At 40.0% G+C, this 16,999-nt stretch overlaps 2 protein-coding genes across 2 annotated transcripts; one reads left to right on the forward strand and one right to left on the reverse strand.

Annotated features, from left to right (window-relative positions):
• Positions 1 to 438: 438 nt before the first annotated feature.
• Positions 439 to 8,710, forward strand: LOC131255230 (receptor-like protein 33). Its single transcript, XM_058255923.1, has 3 exons — positions 439 to 771; positions 860 to 2,296; positions 8,624 to 8,710. Exons 1-3 carry the CDS (start codon positions 439 to 441, stop codon positions 8,708 to 8,710), a joined length of 1,857 nt encoding a protein of 618 aa, XP_058111906.1.
• Positions 8,711 to 9,503: 793 nt separating this feature from the next.
• LOC131255231 (uncharacterized) lies at positions 9,504 to 10,721 on the reverse strand. Its single transcript, XM_058255924.1, has 2 exons — positions 10,490 to 10,721; positions 9,504 to 10,039 (listed from the first exon to the last, which is right to left on the reverse strand). The coding sequence occupies exons 1-2, from the start codon at positions 10,719 to 10,721 to the stop codon at positions 9,504 to 9,506; spliced, it is 768 nt and encodes a 255-aa protein (XP_058111907.1).
• Positions 10,722 to 16,999: the final 6,278 nt, after the last annotated feature.

The raw sequence follows: 16,999 nt of genomic DNA on the forward strand, positions 1-16,999 counted from the left end.
ATCTCTCTTCCGCCATACCAAACAGTATTTTCAGGCTGCCAAACTTACAAATCCTCAATGTAGGCTACAATCCACTTCTCACAGCTGGCGAAATTACTCCAAACAATACTCTCCAAGGGCTGGTCCTATCCAACACTGACTTTTGTAGAGAGCCAGGAGATTCATTCAGTAATTTGGTACAGCTGACCATGTTAGTACTCAGATATTGCGAGCTATCAGGCCCATTCCCATCATCGCTTGTGATGCTCCACAAACTCATGCATTTGGATCTTTCATTCAATGATTTTAAGGGACCATTGCCATCCTCTATTGCCAACCTCAGCAGCCTAGCTTCTTTACCTTTCAAACAGTGGATTCAGTGGACCATTGCCACCCTCTCTTGCCAACCTCAGCAACCTCGTTTATTTGGACCTTTCATCCGGAGGCTACGGTGTTTCAATGCCTTCTTTCCATGGCGGCAAGTGTCCAATTTTTGAAGGGTACCAATTTTCTGACAGTTTACACAATGGGACCATCCCGTCTTCATTGTTTTCACTCCCATCATTAAAAATTTTGGCACTCGTGGGTAACCAATTTAGTGATCAGCTTGGAGAGTTCCAAAACGCATCCTCTTCGCCATTAGAGATGATTTATTTGGATAACAACAAGCTGCAGGGACCTATTCCAAGGTCAATCTTTCAACTCCCCAACCTTGCATACCTCACGCTTTCATCAAACAATTTCAGTGGCCCAATCCCTTCTTTGTTTGGAAATCAGCTTTGGAATTGTCAGGTGCTCGATTTGTCCAAGCATTCACGAAGTGGGAACATCCCATCCTTATTGTTTTCACTCCCATCATTACAGGAGTTGACTCTTTAAGATAACCAATTTAGTGGTCAGCTTGGCGAGTTCCAGAATCGCATCCTTTTCACAATTAGGGAGGATAGAGTTGAATAACAACAGCTTGCAGGGGACTACTCGGAGATCCATCTTTGCACTCACCAAGCTTGAGTACCTCAAGCTTTCACCAAACAATTTCAGCGGTGATGTGGACCTTAAGTACCTTTGGTACCTTGGTCTTTCAAATAACCACTTCTCAGTCAGCGATTGCAGAAGCATTTCAACCTCCATATCCTTCCCCAAAATTATACGGTTGAAATTAAGATCTTGCAACATCAGCAAATTTCCAGATGTCTTGAGAAGCCAAGAGGAGATGGATCATTTGGACCTTTCCAATGATAAAATTAATGGTAAAATACCCAATTGGATATGGAAGGTTGGAAATGGGACTTTGTATTATTTGAATCTTTCTCATAATGCTTTGGAGGGATTAGTGCCACCACTTCTTGGTCTTTCCATAAGCACATTGCAATACCTTGACCTAAGCTTTAATAAGCTAGAGGGCTCAATCCCAATCCCTGCACTTTCTATCATATTCTATTCACTTTCAAGCAAAAATTTTAGTGGAGAAGTTCCACTACTTTTTTGCAATGCTCAAATACTAGTCCTCATTTTGTCTGACAACCACTTCAATGGTTCGATTCCACCATGTCTAGGCGAAAACAAAATTGGCCTCACTATTTTGAATCTCGGAGGAAATGCATTTCAAGGCATCTTGCCTAAAACATTCAAAGAGCAATGTACTCTAGAGACACTTGATCTTAGTCGAAATCAGTTAGAAAGGCAGGTGCCAAGGTCTTTGGCCAATTGCAAGGAACTGGAGGTGTTAAACCTTGGGAACAATCAAATAAATAACACCTTCCCGTTTCAGTTGGAAAACTTTCCCTGGCTACGCATTCTCATCTTGAGATCCAATAAATTTGATGGCACCATTGGACAGTTCCTAGCAACTCACACTTCCCCATTGTTGCAAATCATCGACCTCTCTTCTAACAGCTTTACAGGTAGCTTGCCATCAGATATGTTTAAAAGCTGGACGGCAATGATGGAGGAGGGCAAATGCCAATCTCGGTTCCTTAGCAAAGGTTCTACAGATGGATACTATCAAGATAAAGTGACCGTAGTGAGCAAAGGGCAAGAAAGGGAGCTAGTAAAGATCCTTATTGCCTTTACCATAGTGGATTTCTCAAATAACCAAATTTACGTGGATATCCCAAAATCAATTGGGGATCTAAAGTCATTGCATGGGCTAAATATGTCATTCAACCATCTCACGGGCCGAATTCCAGCATCAATTGGGAATATAAAAGATCTTGAGTCATTAGATCTCTCACGAAATAATTTGTCAGGTGAAATTCCTCTAGAACTTACAAAATTAACATTCCTTGAGGTGTTGAATCTTTCACAAAATCAACTTGTGGGTAGCATACCACAAACGAATCCGTTTTTTTCATTCACGAATGAATCCTTTCAAGGAAACTTAGGATTATGTGGCCTTCCAATATCAAAGAAATGTGGAAATACCAAGGTTACACTACCATCAACACAATCGGAAAGCAAATATGATTGGAAATCCATGTACATTAAGTTTAGAGTTGGATATGGTGTAGGAATGGGAATTCTTTTCTGGACTCTAGCACTTTGGACAAAGGGAAAGAGAGAATACATTATGTTTATTGATAAAATGCTTTTGTCAATATTTCCATGTGAGGTATTTAGTCTAATGCATCAATACTAAGTTAGGTGAGGTCCATTTCTTTTTGTGGAGCCCACATAAATGATTGTACATTATTTTAATCATATCAACAAAGTTACAGGTGGTGTGCTCCCACCTTTCTGCAAAAGTATTAAAAAGAAAAAAAAAAAGAACTAGCAATATGTTGGAAGAACTCAAGAATACTAAAGCACAAAGGGAATAAGGATTGTATTTATAATATTATGTTTTATGTATTCAACTAAGTGTTGTTGTGCACACATTTCATGCTTTTACTACTATCCCATTTGTGGACCATGGTGTGATAGAAAACTAGTCTTTGAATAAAAATTATGCATGTGTGTTGAGGGTCAAATATTGCATATCAGACCCCGATTATTGCCTGATTTTACGTACACGATAATGCCTAATATTATAATTTAATCGTGTTTTTGTTGCAGTCTGTAATAAGGAGCTTTGATTGAAAAAGAGTATTAAAAGCATGGATTTAACGCTCCGAAGTCACCAGAGCAAGGAATGGACTCCAGGGGACCGAGATCGATGGATATACACGCCAGAGATCCGAGAAAATTGAGAAACTGAAGCTCAAGTGGCCTGAAAGTTAGTCAGAATGCAAGATCACAGGGTTTCCACCATCCACTCGGCTCGAAACTTCATACATGGCCTGAGGACCATAAATTAACCGTACACGTCAAATTTCACCCATTAGATCCTCGTGGAAGTGGCCAAACAGAGAGATCAGAGGGTGCTAGCCGTTAAAGAGCATCTTGGAAATCCAGAAGCGATTAAGGCTCAAACTTAGGCGTTAGAAAGAGCACGAAAAATAACAAATCCTAGTGAAATTTTGTGTCATTTGCATGGTGCAATCAGGAGATACTGACGGCAGAAGATATAACAAAAGAGAAGGGCAAATCTGTAAATAGATGTGCCATGCATGGCTTACGTGAAGCAAATTGTATTTTTAAGGGTTAATGTTATCCATACATCGGTTAAGCGTGTGGCCCACCCTGAAGTCAGATCTACTTTAAACTAGAGGCCATGGGCTAACACTATGTACAGGAGCTGATGGAGGGAGTGGATTTCTAGGACAGGCATCACAGTGGACCCCACCTATTTTTTGCGCAGAATATCCAAATTGAGCAGTTTGGGACGTCCAGTGACGTACGTGTTCCACTTGGGTTTTGACAGTGGGCCCCACCCATCATTCCATTAGATGATCTGACCCGTCCATTTGCTCTGGAGGATGGCCAAGACCCTGTATATGATTCCTTTCTGGTCCCATACAAGCGATCGTGTGAATTTCTTATCCAAACGGAAGACGGACGGTGCAATGAAACGTTCCGTGGGCCACACCGAATCTAACCCAAAACCAGTCAATTCTACATAGTTTTTCGAGCAGAATCTAATGGACGGCGTGGATCTTTCACCTGACACCAAGAAGTGGGGCCCACCAACATCCAGCGTAAGCCCTATTACGCACGCACGTCTTCTGCTGTGCGTAAAGGCTCCGCACACAGGATGCCGTGGCCTATAAGAAGAAAGAGAGTAGAGGGATGGTGAAATCTAAGTTGGCGTGGGCAGACGTGAAGATAGGGAGGAGAGAGAGAAGTTTTTTTTTTACTTTCCTTGCTGTGGTTTTTCTTTCCTCTTCTTTTTCTTTTGTTTATTTGTTTATTTTAGCCCATTCATGTGTGGCTAAACCCCTTAGCTAGGGCTAAGAGGTGAAGCCTGTAGCGAGATGGGAGATACTATTTCAAACTTTTAACTTAAATTCATAAACTGAATTTGATTTGTGTTGATTATTAAAGGAATGTTTTTCTTAGTCTTTAATGATCTGTTGTGACTAAAATTACAATAGGTCTGCAATGGCTTTGAATATTTCTTTTTCCCTTTTTGATGTTTATGACGTCAGGAAGCCCTGTTGTTCACCATCGTCTCCTAGGCATGGTTGGATGATGGTACCCTTCCTAACTTTCATACACTGTTGATTGGTTGGTAATTAGTTTAATCCTGTTGTTTGCTTTGTCTCCTGGGCATGGTTAGATGATGGAATCCATTCTAATTCATATACTTTTCATCTCTTGAAAACCAGATCAAGTAAAGTTCAGTTTAAATTTCATAATTCTTGATGCAGGCATAAGATCTCCCTGATCCCTACAAGTGGATCCTCTGAATCCCTAGTTTCCTTCCTCTAAATTCCTTAAGTTTTACATTAATCTCTCACCATTATTCATCAATTTATATTTGATTTAGATTGCATCTTAGGCTAGTTCTATTTCTAGTTAGTTTCAATTTACGTACAAGTTTCAGTCCCTGTGGATTCGACCTCGGTCTTACCGAGTTTATTACTACATCACAACCCTATACTTGGGGAGTGAACAATGTGGCATGTTTTTTATTAGTTAAACCCATCCTTATGAAGTCCATAGAAAATGGATCCTACTAACTGGCCGGATTGATGGACCAAATGATTTACATGGTTGGGATCCAACTAATGGACATCTTTGATCTGGAACCGGCGTTACACATTGTGATACATGATGGCATGGAGATGGATTGTCTTATACATGCTTGTTGGCTTTTCAAACCTCAGCAGATGTTAGCCCATGTACTTTTATTATTATCACAAACCCATGGATTTCACCCTACAAACTTTCTCAACCCTCATATTCATATTGTCAATCTATCCATCTTCCCGGACCCAAATATGACAGCCATCTCTTACCAGATCATGTGGCAACATGGTGCATCATTGGGTCCACAAATCTCATTATGTCATGTGGTGCAACCCACTCAATCCTTGAATGAGGTAGTATAATTGATGGACAAGGTAGATGTCATACAGACATCACAGTCGACCTACAGTGCTTATTGTAGTTGTTTTCATTGGGAAGGACGCGGATTGGGTACCACCCCCACCAATTCCTAGCTGTCACGACCCTAAATCTAGTGTTGGTAATCCATGATTATGATACATCAAATTTTGGTTGACAACCTCCGTAGAACTCCGATTTTGGGACTTCCAACTATCACATACTAAGTCTCATAAGCGGAGCTCCACAAGGAGGATTTCTGAAAGTAAAGACGACAAACAAGTGTCATTGCTCAAAATTTCATCATATTCAACATATATTATTATGTACAACTGAGCACATCAAAGCAAAACTAAAACATAAACCATGTCATATTTACTATACCTGATGTACATATTTAGGGTATTACAAAAAAATATACACCCTGATATGTACAAAATAAAAAGGATAACTGGAGTCTATAGCCTCTACTCCTTCAGCTCCCTACTCTCACCTGTAAAAAAATTAGAAAGGAAAGCTTGAGCTACTAAGCCCAGTGAGTGCGTATGTGCAGTGAAAATGCATGTTTCATATCATACTCATATAATGCACATGAATGCACAGGCTTTCTGGATCGATAACAATAAAATAAAGATACAATGCATTATGCCACTTTGTATGTTCCAAATCATTGTTATATACAGAGGTGAGACTTCTAGCCACTTGTAACATACATACTCTTTCAATGTTTCCACAACTTTCCACATTTTCTAATTGGATCACCAAAGTCTGAAACAGAGGTGGGACTTGCATATGATCACTACCTACTTGTGTAGACTTTTCCACCATGGTCAACTACAGAGGTGGGACTACATAGTTCACAGGCCGAACTAGTCTAACCCACTTGTATTGAACCTCACTATTTGCCTAGCAGCGAGAAGTCATAAGTCGTCTGGTAAAACGATAGCGGACAATTTACGAGCTCGTCACACATAACCTATCTTTGCTTGCCCATAAGCAGGTCAAGTCAAACTTCTCAACCAATCGACACGCGTCGGTGGGAGTCGCTGCCTACTTTGGTATTTTAGCATTCCAGCGCTCTGTTCTTCCACCCGATCTAGGCATTGGTTGCTCCCAATGGTACCAATCGGGGTTTAAGGACTTTCACCCGCGGACCCTCTAATCATATCCTGTTGAATTACACATTTTTGGTGTGGTGTTCAACTCAAGTTATAACAAAATATGTTTAATCGCATTTACAATCATCATATGCATAAGTCCACACACAAGCATAATATGTCATGGTTTTTAAGGCAAACATAGGACGACCTTCCTCATGTGGTCTCCTCATACATTTAAGTTCTTCATAGGGATCTCATGTAATACATCACGTATCTAAACGGTTTACATACTCATCATAAACACATCATGTATTGCAACACAACCCCATTATAGACACATTGTGTGTCGCAACACAACCCCCTGTGATCACCATATCATGATATGACTCATGCACTTTCAATCATACAATGATACAACAACTATGAATCATGCATATGTACAGGACTTAGCCAATCTAAATCTAATCCGGGATTTGTTCTACTATAATATTTCTTACCACAAGCATGCTTTTTCTCAAAAATTAACTACATCAAAAGGATGAAGGATATTTCTTTTGAACATTTTGTCAAATAGGTAACGGGCAGACATTGTAAGGGACAAAGAGAGAAACCGTTAGAAATACATATGACTTTAAACAAAACTAAATCATCTCTATCATCTAATCTTCCATTAATAACCTAATCAACTAACTCAGAAAATCCAACCATAACCTTAAGAAAATCCAACCATAACCTTAAGAAAATCCATCCATAACTTTAAGAAAATCCAGCAATAACCTAACAAATTTAAATCAGAAAAGCTAGTCTATTATAAGGCTTTAAAAGAAAATCCAGCAATAAATTAACTAATTCCATTAGAAATTCCAGCAAGAACATAACCCTAAATCAGAAATCTCATCTTTTATAGGGCTTCTAAGAAAATTCAGCAATACCTAATTCGAAATCAGAAAATTCAGCACTCTAAAATAGAAAATCTATCAATTATCTAACCATAAAATAGAAATTTCAGCAATCTATTAACCCTAATTGAAAAGCCAGCAAAAACCTAACCCTAAAATAAAAAGTTTAGCAATTATCTAATTGTAAAACAGAACTTCCAGCAATTTTCTAACCCTAAATGAAAATCTAGCAAAAGGGTTTTGAAGGAAACCGCAACGTATACATATGTGTGCTCCTAATCTATGCACTCACATGTAACTAGTAGAGGATTAGTTCTCAACCTCAACTTCTATTTCCTTTTTTTTTTCTTCTTCTTCTTCTTAACTTCACACTCAACAAGAAAGATTGCTAGAAAATACAATGTTGCAAAAGGGTTTTCATATGTATGGACTTGAAAATGGTTTTAAATTAGCTTTTGCCTAAAAAGGAGGGTTATGGGATGTTTTGTGATGATTTTTGAAAAGTTTAAACTTATAGTAGTATTAATAAACAAAATGTTATTTAAGTGATTTGAAAGAAAGCATTCCAAAGACTTAAAAAAATTCGAGGTCATTTGAGTTATTTTATTAAAATATACATGTCCAAATTGATTCATAACTTACAATCCGGGTGTCTTATTGACATGCCATTTTCGTCAATAATTTCGTAACTCAACTACGGTCACAACAGTTAGTCTCTCGGATCTAACGGATCTTGAAAAGTCGATGATGGGGCTCCGCCAGATAAAATAAGGATATAGTTGTCATTTCTCAAATTGTTTAATTTTAAGTCCATACCTTAAAATTCGGACATCAGGTTGAAATACGGCTTGCGGCTCGATTATGATCAAGTCAAAATATTCTCAAAGCCAATGGACCTACAATTAACTGCTATCCAGTGTACAAACTAGATTTCAGGGCCTCGGGTCTTACAACTCTTCCCTCCTTTAAAAAAAAATTCGTCCTCAAAATTTCAAAACATATCTGGTTATAACAGTACAATATAACAATAACCATATTATATTTATACGTACCTAGGAATCAAAGAGATGAGGGTAATGACTGCGTATCTCTACTTCCCGTTCCCAGGTTGCTTCTTCTATAGAATGATAACCTCATTGGACTTTAACTAAGGGAATGACTTTAGTACAAAGAACTTGTTCTTTTCTATCCACGATACAAATTGGCTGCTCAATATAGGATGCATCTTCCCGAACTGCTAAGGATTGCCAGTCAATAACAGGTGCTATTATCTTCGGATCACATTTACGGAGCATCGAGATGTGAAAAACGTTATGAACTCCAGATAATTGGGGTGGCAAAGCGAGACGATAAGCTACGGTGCCAACTCGTTAAACAATATCAAAGGGCCCTATAAACCTCAGGGCTAACTTTTCCTTAAAACCAAATCATACTACACCTTTCACTGGTGAAACTCGGAGATATACACGGTCTCCCTTGACAAACTCTCTGCAAAACTCTTCTGCTGACTTTGAGCTATAAGCATACGTTGTCGAATAAGATTAATCTTTTTGGACATTTTCCGAACAATATCAAGACCTAAAAGACATCGCTCACCAATCTTAGTCCAACAACTTGGGGACCTACAAGGTCTACCATATAACGCCTCATAGGGTGCCATGTCAATAATAGCCTGAAAACTATTATTATACGCAAATTCTACTAACGGCAAGTGGTCGTCCCAACTACTAGAGAAATCTAAGGCACATGATCTGAGCATGTCCTCGAGAATCTGGTTAACTCTTTCAGACTGCCCATCTGTTTGTGGATGATATGCTGTGCTAAATCTTAAAGTCGTCCCCATTGCTTTTTGAAAACTCTTCCAAAACTTTGATGTAAACCTTGAATCTCGGTAAGATACAATCAAAACAGGTACACCATGTAATCTAACAATTTCGTTTATAAACTACGTTGCGAGTCGTTCTTTAGACCAAGAAATACAAATAGGAAGAAAGTGGGCTGTCTTTGTCTAACGGTCTATAATAACCCATATAACATCATGTCGACGTAAGGTTCTTGGTAAACCCACGATGAAATCCATAGTTACATGTTCCCACTTTCATACAGGTATCTCCAAAGGTTCCAATTCCCCTGCTGGCTTTTGGTGCTCTGCCTTTACTCGTTTGCAAATGTCACACTCTGACACATGCCTAGCAACTTCATGTTTCATTCCAGTCCACCAAAATTGCCTTTTCATGTCCTTATACATCTTCGTAGATCTTGGGTGGATAGTAAACTGAGTGCGATGTGCCTCATCCATAAGGGCCTTCTTCAATTCTGAAATATCTGGAACATATAATCTGCCCTGAAACCGAAGTCCATCATCCAAACCTATCTGCCACCCCGGTTGACTTTTCCCTATTATCTCATCTTTACAAAACAACGCCCATTGATCAAACTGTTGGGCTTCTATTACTTGGGATATCAAAGAGGGCTGAATAGTTAAGTTTTCTAATTGTACAACTGAGGATTGTAGAGTCATTTCAAAATCAAATTCAGCTATATCTTCTACCATTTTCCACTCTTGCATCATCAATTGTGCCACTTGGGCCTGTGGCTGATGACTTAAAGCATCCACCACCACATTAGCTTTTCCTGGGTGGTACTAAAGATCAAATTCATAGTCTTTCATCAATTTCATCCAACGTCTCTATCTCATATTCAATTTGGCTTGGGAAAAGAGGTATTTCAGGCTCTTATGATCCGAAAAGAGTTCGAATCTAATCACATAAAAGTAATGCCTCCATACTTTGAGGGCAAAAACTACCACTGCTAACTCTAGGTCGTGTGCAGGATAATTCTGCTCATGAGGCCTAAGTTGGAAAGATGCATATGCTACTACCTTGCCTTGTTGCATGAGGACACACCCCAAGCCTATAAGCGAGGCATCTGTATAAACAACAAATCCCTTACTCCCAGATAGAAGAGTGAGAATCGGTGCCGTCATAAGATGAGTTTTTAGTTTCGCGAATGCTCGCTCACAGGCTCCACTCCAAACAAACATTGCATCCATTCAAGTCAATTGGGTCAGTGGGGCAACTATACGAGAAATTCCTTTAACAAAACGTCTGTAATACCCTGCTAGACCTAAGAAACTCCGAATCTCAGATGCATTCTTCAGCTGTTTCCATTGCAAAACTGCTTCAACCTTAGCTGGATCAACTGAAACTCCATTCTTTGAAACTGTATGCCCCAAAAATTTTACTTCTTCCTGCCAAAACTCACATTTTTCCAGTTTAGCATATAACTGGTGAGCATGAAGGGTTTGCAACGTCATCTCTAAGCGACACTCATGATCTTCTCTTGTCTTTGAATATATTAAAATATCATCAATAAAAACAACAATAAACCGGTCCAAATAAGGACGGAATACCTCATTCATCAACTATATAAATACTGCAGGTGCATTAGTTAGACCAAATGACATGACCTGAAATTCAAATTATCTATAACGAGTCACAAAAACTGTCTTCGGGATATCTTCCTACCGAACCCGAATCTGATGATACCCAGACCGTAAATCTATCTTCGAGAAATACTGCACACCACTCAACTGATCGAATAAATCATCTATTCTTGGGAGCGGATACTTGTTTCTAATCGTAACCTTATTAAGTCCTCTATAATCAACACATAACCGTAAAGAACTATCCTTCTTCTTTACAAAAAGCACAGGTGCTCCCCAAGGTGAAGTACTTGGGCGAATAAACTCCAAACGACGTAATTTATCTATCTGTCTTTGCAACTTATGCAACTCTAATAGTGTTATACGATAATGGGCTCTGGATATAGAGGCAGTACCAAGGATAAGATCTATTCAAAACTCTATACGTCTAGCAGGTGGCAAACCTAGAATTTCCTGAAAAACATCTGAAAAATTACGTACTACCAGCAACTGTTCAATACATATACCTTTAGACTCTTTATAAATACAGGACATCAAAGTCTCTATAAACTTATCTTTAGGATCAACCACAAACTGAAATCGAGGTTGGTCAGGTATAGAAAAGGTGACTGTTTTAGCTATACAGTCCAACACTGCATGGAACTTGGATAACCAATCCATTCCCAAAATCACATTATACTCTAACAACTCCAAGACATAACAATCGATTGGAAGGGCATGCATACTCTGCTATGTAAATAGGATAGTCCTGGCATATAGAACTCAACACCATTCTTTTCCCTAAAGGAGTCAAGAGCTCTAATCCCTTGGTCATCGATGTTCTTGGCAATTCCAACGACTGACAAAAACTATCTGCTATAAATGAATGTGATGCGCCAGAATAAAAAAGGACACGTGCAAAAATGGATGATACTACAAGTATACCTTCTATGACTCCTCCCTTAGTTTGAGAATCTCTCTTCTGGATTGCATAAACACGAGGTTGCGTCTGAAGGGGTAAGGGTTGTCTACCTTGTTGTCGCTGTGACTGCTATTGAGACTGTTGTTGTTGGGGCTTATACTGTGTCCTATATGGTGGCCTTTATTGCTGGGGTTGCTGATGTCTAGGTGGTTGATATCGCTGTTGTTTCTGCGGATTGGGACAATCCTTTTTATGGTGCCCTATACCACCACAATTATAATAGGCTCTGAAAAATTGTCGCTGAGGAACAGACGGTAATACTGGGGATCTAACATCAGGTCTGGCTAAAAACTGTCGTTGAGGAACAGATGGTGATACTAGGGGTCTTACATCAGGTCTGGCCGCATTATCATATCTAATTGTAGGCCTCTTTGGGGATAAAAATGGCTGAAAACTACTACCACTCTCTAAAATAAATCTCCTCTTCCTTTGCTGATTAGAAGTAGATGGATGCGTACTTTGTTGTTGGTTCCAATCAGACTCAAAAATCTGTGCCTTCGCTACTACTCCCTCAAGAGTCGACAACTCAAACCCTCTAACTCGAGATCGCAAACTACGACGCAAACCATCCTCAAATTTCCTCGCCTTTAAATCATCATTGGCTATTAAATGTAGAGCAAAACGAGATAATTCTATAAAACGAGCCTCATAGTCAGCAACAGACATCTCACCCTTAACTAAAGAATCAAATTCATGTGCTTTCTGACGACGAATAGCTACAGGGGAAAACTTATAATCGAACTGGTCTTTAAATGTTTCCCATGTCTATACAAACTTACGATCGAACTGGGCCCTATGTAACATAGAACACAATACAAAAAACAAAGAAAGAAAAAGAAAAATCTTACCTACCATAGCTTTTGAAGGTGAAGACTTCTTATCTCAACTGCCTGTAACAGCTATAAGCTATGGCGACTAACACAACTGCCTAGTTTTGAGTTCGTTCGAATGGGGAAGAAGACCCACCTCTAATTCATTCGAATGGTTAATCTCGCGATCCAAACGTTCTCATCGTACTGAGTAAACTCAGTTGGGCCTACCTTGAATGTATGTGGTCTATCCACGCTGTCCATCCGTTTTTCCATCTAATTTAAGGGGTTGAGCCCAAAATTGAAGCATATCCAAAGATCAAATGGATCATACCACAAGAAATAGTGGGGATAATGATTTCCACTGTTGAAACCTTGCTAGGCCCCAAAGTGATGTTTAGTTGTCATCCAACCTGTTCATAAGATCATACAGACATGGATGAACGGGAAGAACAAATATAAGCTTGATCCAAAACTTCTGTGGCCCCCAAGAAATTTTCTACGGTAGAAGTTCAATTCAACTGTTTCCTGTGGTGTGGTCCATTTAAACATTGTATATGCTTCATTTTTGGACTCAAGACGTAAAAGTATCTGGGAAAATGGATGGACGGACCGGATAAAATATATAATTCATGGTAGACCTCAAAGAGTTTACTCAGTACGCTAAGCGTAGTAACTCACTAAGCAATCCGCTTCCATTTCTAACTGTATATGATCCTCTAGATACCCTTCCTACGCTGGGGATGATCCGGAGGGGACGTGAATGGCCACGATCACATCTTGCTTGTAACAGTTTGAAATCGTTGGCGGAAAGTAAAAACATGGTTTCTTGAACAATACGAGTGAGAAGGAATTGAAGGGTTGAGATGTATAGCCTCCAACGGTTCAGATGAGTGGAGAATTCTCCTCCGCACGTGCGTTCAAACGTGTTCGTCTCACAAAGGATTGATCGGATTTGAACTCCGAACATGATGGACGGTCCAGATCATATTTCTGATGATTATAGTGGGCCAGGACCGATGGAACGGTCATTCGTCCACTCAAGTTTGGGGCGCGGAAACCCACTGGGAAGAAGAAGAGAGGTGGGTAACTTTCTTCGAGTTTGTCGTTTTATCGACTTAATTAATTGTTTTTTTTTTTTTTTTTTTTTTCAATTTTTGTGGATGGATGATCCAAGCCGTCCGCTGCGTGGCCCAGCCCTGAACTGGTCTAATGGAATTTCCTGGAGTGGATCAGACTCCTTGTGTACTACATGTCGTGTACTTTTAGCCGTTCATCGTGATTTATATGATTTTAGTGGTCAGATCGCCCTAAGATTGATCCAGATTGTTCCATCGACCATCCAACGTGTTTTTTAGGCTAGTCTATGTGGATTTGGGCAGGCAGTTTCAAAATTTGACGATGCAATCAATGTAAATTAGGGCCGAATATTCCTACAGCAAGTTGTGGGTCTGACGGACTGTGTATATTACCAATCTGGGCCCTAAGTCTGGTAATGTATGGTTGAATTATTGCAATGAGACGTCCCAAAAGTTTTATCTTGTACAGAGTTCTCAAATTTTAGTTTATTCAAGTTATATGGGTTTCACATGCATACAAGCTGACACTAATTATAATACACCAAAAAAAAAAAACATGCAAAAAATCTTCTCATGGATTTATGAAACCTAAGTTTCATAAAAATTTAGAGCGTTGCATTAATGGTGGGTATTCAATGACTATTTCCTGTGGTGTGGTCCACTTAAGAGTGGATCTACTTCTTTTCTTTAATCGTGCTCTAAAGTGAGTTATTATAATGTATAGACGATATAGATGCAAGGGAAATACACAAAGGCGTAGTCGGGGATCCACCACAGGAAAATCCATCAAAGCTGCTCCTAACCGAGAACACCGGGTGGACAAATTAGAGTTGCAAAACCCTATCTTATCATTGCTATGAACCCACGAATTTATGTATATTATATGATATGGTATTGATAATCAACGAGTCAAGCACCACAGTCACATTAGTGTGAAAAGTTGTCCAGATGATGACTATAAAAAGATAACTGACACGGGGACGGATGAGCTTTATCACTGTTTTTCTCAAGGATAACTACTTCGTATCCACAAAGCTTCTTTTGGACTCCTCACTAAGACTTCTCGAATCCACCAGAAGAAAAGAAAGAATGTGGATGGCAACTCTCTCTAGCTTCCAGGTTGACCATCTAATGAGAACCCACTCCAACCACTCTCCTCTTTTACTAACTTTCCAAGAAGAGGTCGCTGACTTCCCCTGCCCCTTTCGATTCCAAAGAATGTGGACGGTTCATGAAGGCTTCAGGAAAGTGATTGAAAGCAGCTGGAGCACCAAAATTGCAACAACTCCAATGTACAAGTTCCACATCAAGCTGAAGATTTTGAAGAGTACTCTAAAAAGATGGAACAAGGATGTTTTTGGAGACGTTTTCAGGAACGTGCAAGCAGCTGAGACCGAGGTGAACAGCGCTGAGCTAACTCTCCTCAACTCTCTAGCGGAAGCTGATTAGATCAAACTGAATCTAGCCCAAGCAAATCTGAAATGTGCCTACCTTCAAGAGGAGATTTACTGGAAACAGAAATCTAGGAATACATGGCTGGCAGAAGGAGATAGGAACACTAGATTTTTTTCATAACTTAGTTCTTGATAAGCGCAGAAGACTGTCCATTAAAAAACTGAAGAGGCCCTCGGGGGAGACTATAGAGAAGATCGAAGACATCGGTGATAATGCGGGCCAGTATTTCCAAAACCTGTTTTCTTCGGAAGGCTGCAACTCCAGCGGCCAGATCCTCGGCTGCATCCCGAGAGTGGTGACAAATCAGATGAACTTGGGTCTCATGAGACCCCTTACACTAGAGGAAGTCAAGGAAGCTGCCACCTCAGTTCCAACGGATAGCGCCCCAGGGCCTGATGGATTCGGAGGAGCATTCTACTCTTCTTGCTGGGAAGTGATTAGCAAAGACCTTTTTGAGGTAGCAAAAGACTTCCTTCAAGGAGGTCCGATCCTAAGAGCGTTCCAATGCACCCAAATCTGTCTCATTCCCAAAAAGAAGAACCCGAAGTACATCACATACTACGGGCCAATCAGCTTATGTAACTGTATTATGAAGGTCTTCTCTAAGATTTTGGCATCTAGGATTGCAAACATCCTCCCCAAGCTGATATGTAAAGGGCAAGGCGCATTTGTTAAGGATAGATCAATTGCGGAGAACATATCCATTGCTAGGGAGATGGCCCACGAGATTGACCGGAAAGTATACGGGGGCAACTTGATTATAAAACTAGACATGGAGAAGGCTTACGATCGTATGGAATGACATTTCATTGCTCAGGTCCTTCTAAAATTCGGGTTTAATCCCCAATGGATTGCTCAGCTTCAGCGTTGTTGGAGAGATGTATGGTTTTCAGTTCTTAATAATAGCCAAAGTTATGGTTTTTCCAAAGCTAGCAGAGGGTTAAGACAGGGTGACCTGCTCTCCCCGTCCATCTTTATCCTAGCAGCCGACGTATTCAACAGGGCCATCTCCAACCTATTCACATCTGGACGTTGTCAGGCCTTCAAGCTCCCTCAGAATTGCCTCAGAATCTCCCATCTATTTTATGCTAATGATGTGATTCTTTTTCTTAATGGCAAGCTTTCTAACATGTGCATCCTTCTCGGTTTAATCTATAAATATGAAAGTGCTTCAGGCCAAAGGGTTAATGCTTCTAAAACTTCCTTTATCGCTCCAAAGAAAATGTCCAGAAGCAAAGTTCAAAAGCTCAACAATCTCACAGGTTTCAGTCAAGCTTTCTTCCCTATGGTATACTTGGGAGTTCCCTTCACCAAAGGTAGAATCAGAAGCCCGCTTTTGCAACCAATCGTTCTCAAGATCACAAGTAAGATTGATGGCCGGAAAGTGAAAATGCTCAACCCAGCTACGAAACATGTCCTCATCAAACACGTCAATCAAGCATACCCATCCATTTGCTATCTACCATCAACATTCCAAAATTGGTCTCCAAATCTCTAGAAAGAGCTTTTGCCAATTTCTTTTGGGGCAATTCTGACAAAGGAAACAAAAAGCATTGGGTCAAATGGCCCAAAATTTGCGCCCCACTTTAGGAGAGAGGTTTGGGAATCAGGAGCATCGAAGAAGTTATGCTAGCCTTCAAAATCAAAATGGGGTGGAATCTGCTGAAGGGAACGTCTCACTGGGCCCAGTTTACCTCAGCCAAATACCTTTGGAAGCTCATCTCAAATTAAGGGAAGGTTGGCACGGCCACTTCCCCAAGGTAGAAGGAGCTACTCAGAGCTCTGCCATTTGCTTTAATCCACTCCAATGGCTTATTGGAGTAGGCAAAGTCAGTTTTTGGAACC

Source organism: Magnolia sinica, chromosome 9, assembly GCF_029962835.1.
Source record: "Magnolia sinica isolate HGM2019 chromosome 9, MsV1, whole genome shotgun sequence".
NCBI lineage: Eukaryota > Viridiplantae > Streptophyta > Magnoliopsida > Magnoliales > Magnoliaceae > Magnolia > Magnolia sinica.

Bases quoted from the DNA above. Each gene is read 5' to 3' on its own strand.
- LOC131255231 (XM_058255924.1), bottom strand. From the start codon at position 10,721: ATGACGTTGCAAACCCTTCATGCTCACCAGTTATATGCTAAACTGGAA. The intron at 10,040-10,489 runs GTATAGTTGCCC...AGTACCACCCAG, and splicing joins TTTTGTTAAAGGAATTTCTC to GAAAAGCTAATGTGGTGGTG.
- LOC131255230 (XM_058255923.1), top strand. From the start codon at position 439: ATGCCTTCTTTCCATGGCGGCAAGTGTCCAATTTTTGAAGGGTACCAA. The intron at 772-859 runs GTGCTCGATTTG...TGACTCTTTAAG, and splicing joins ATCAGCTTTGGAATTGTCAG to ATAACCAATTTAGTGGTCAG. The intron at 2,297-8,623 runs GTGGGTAGCATA...TGCTCAATATAG, and splicing joins ATCTTTCACAAAATCAACTT to GATGCATCTTCCCGAACTGC.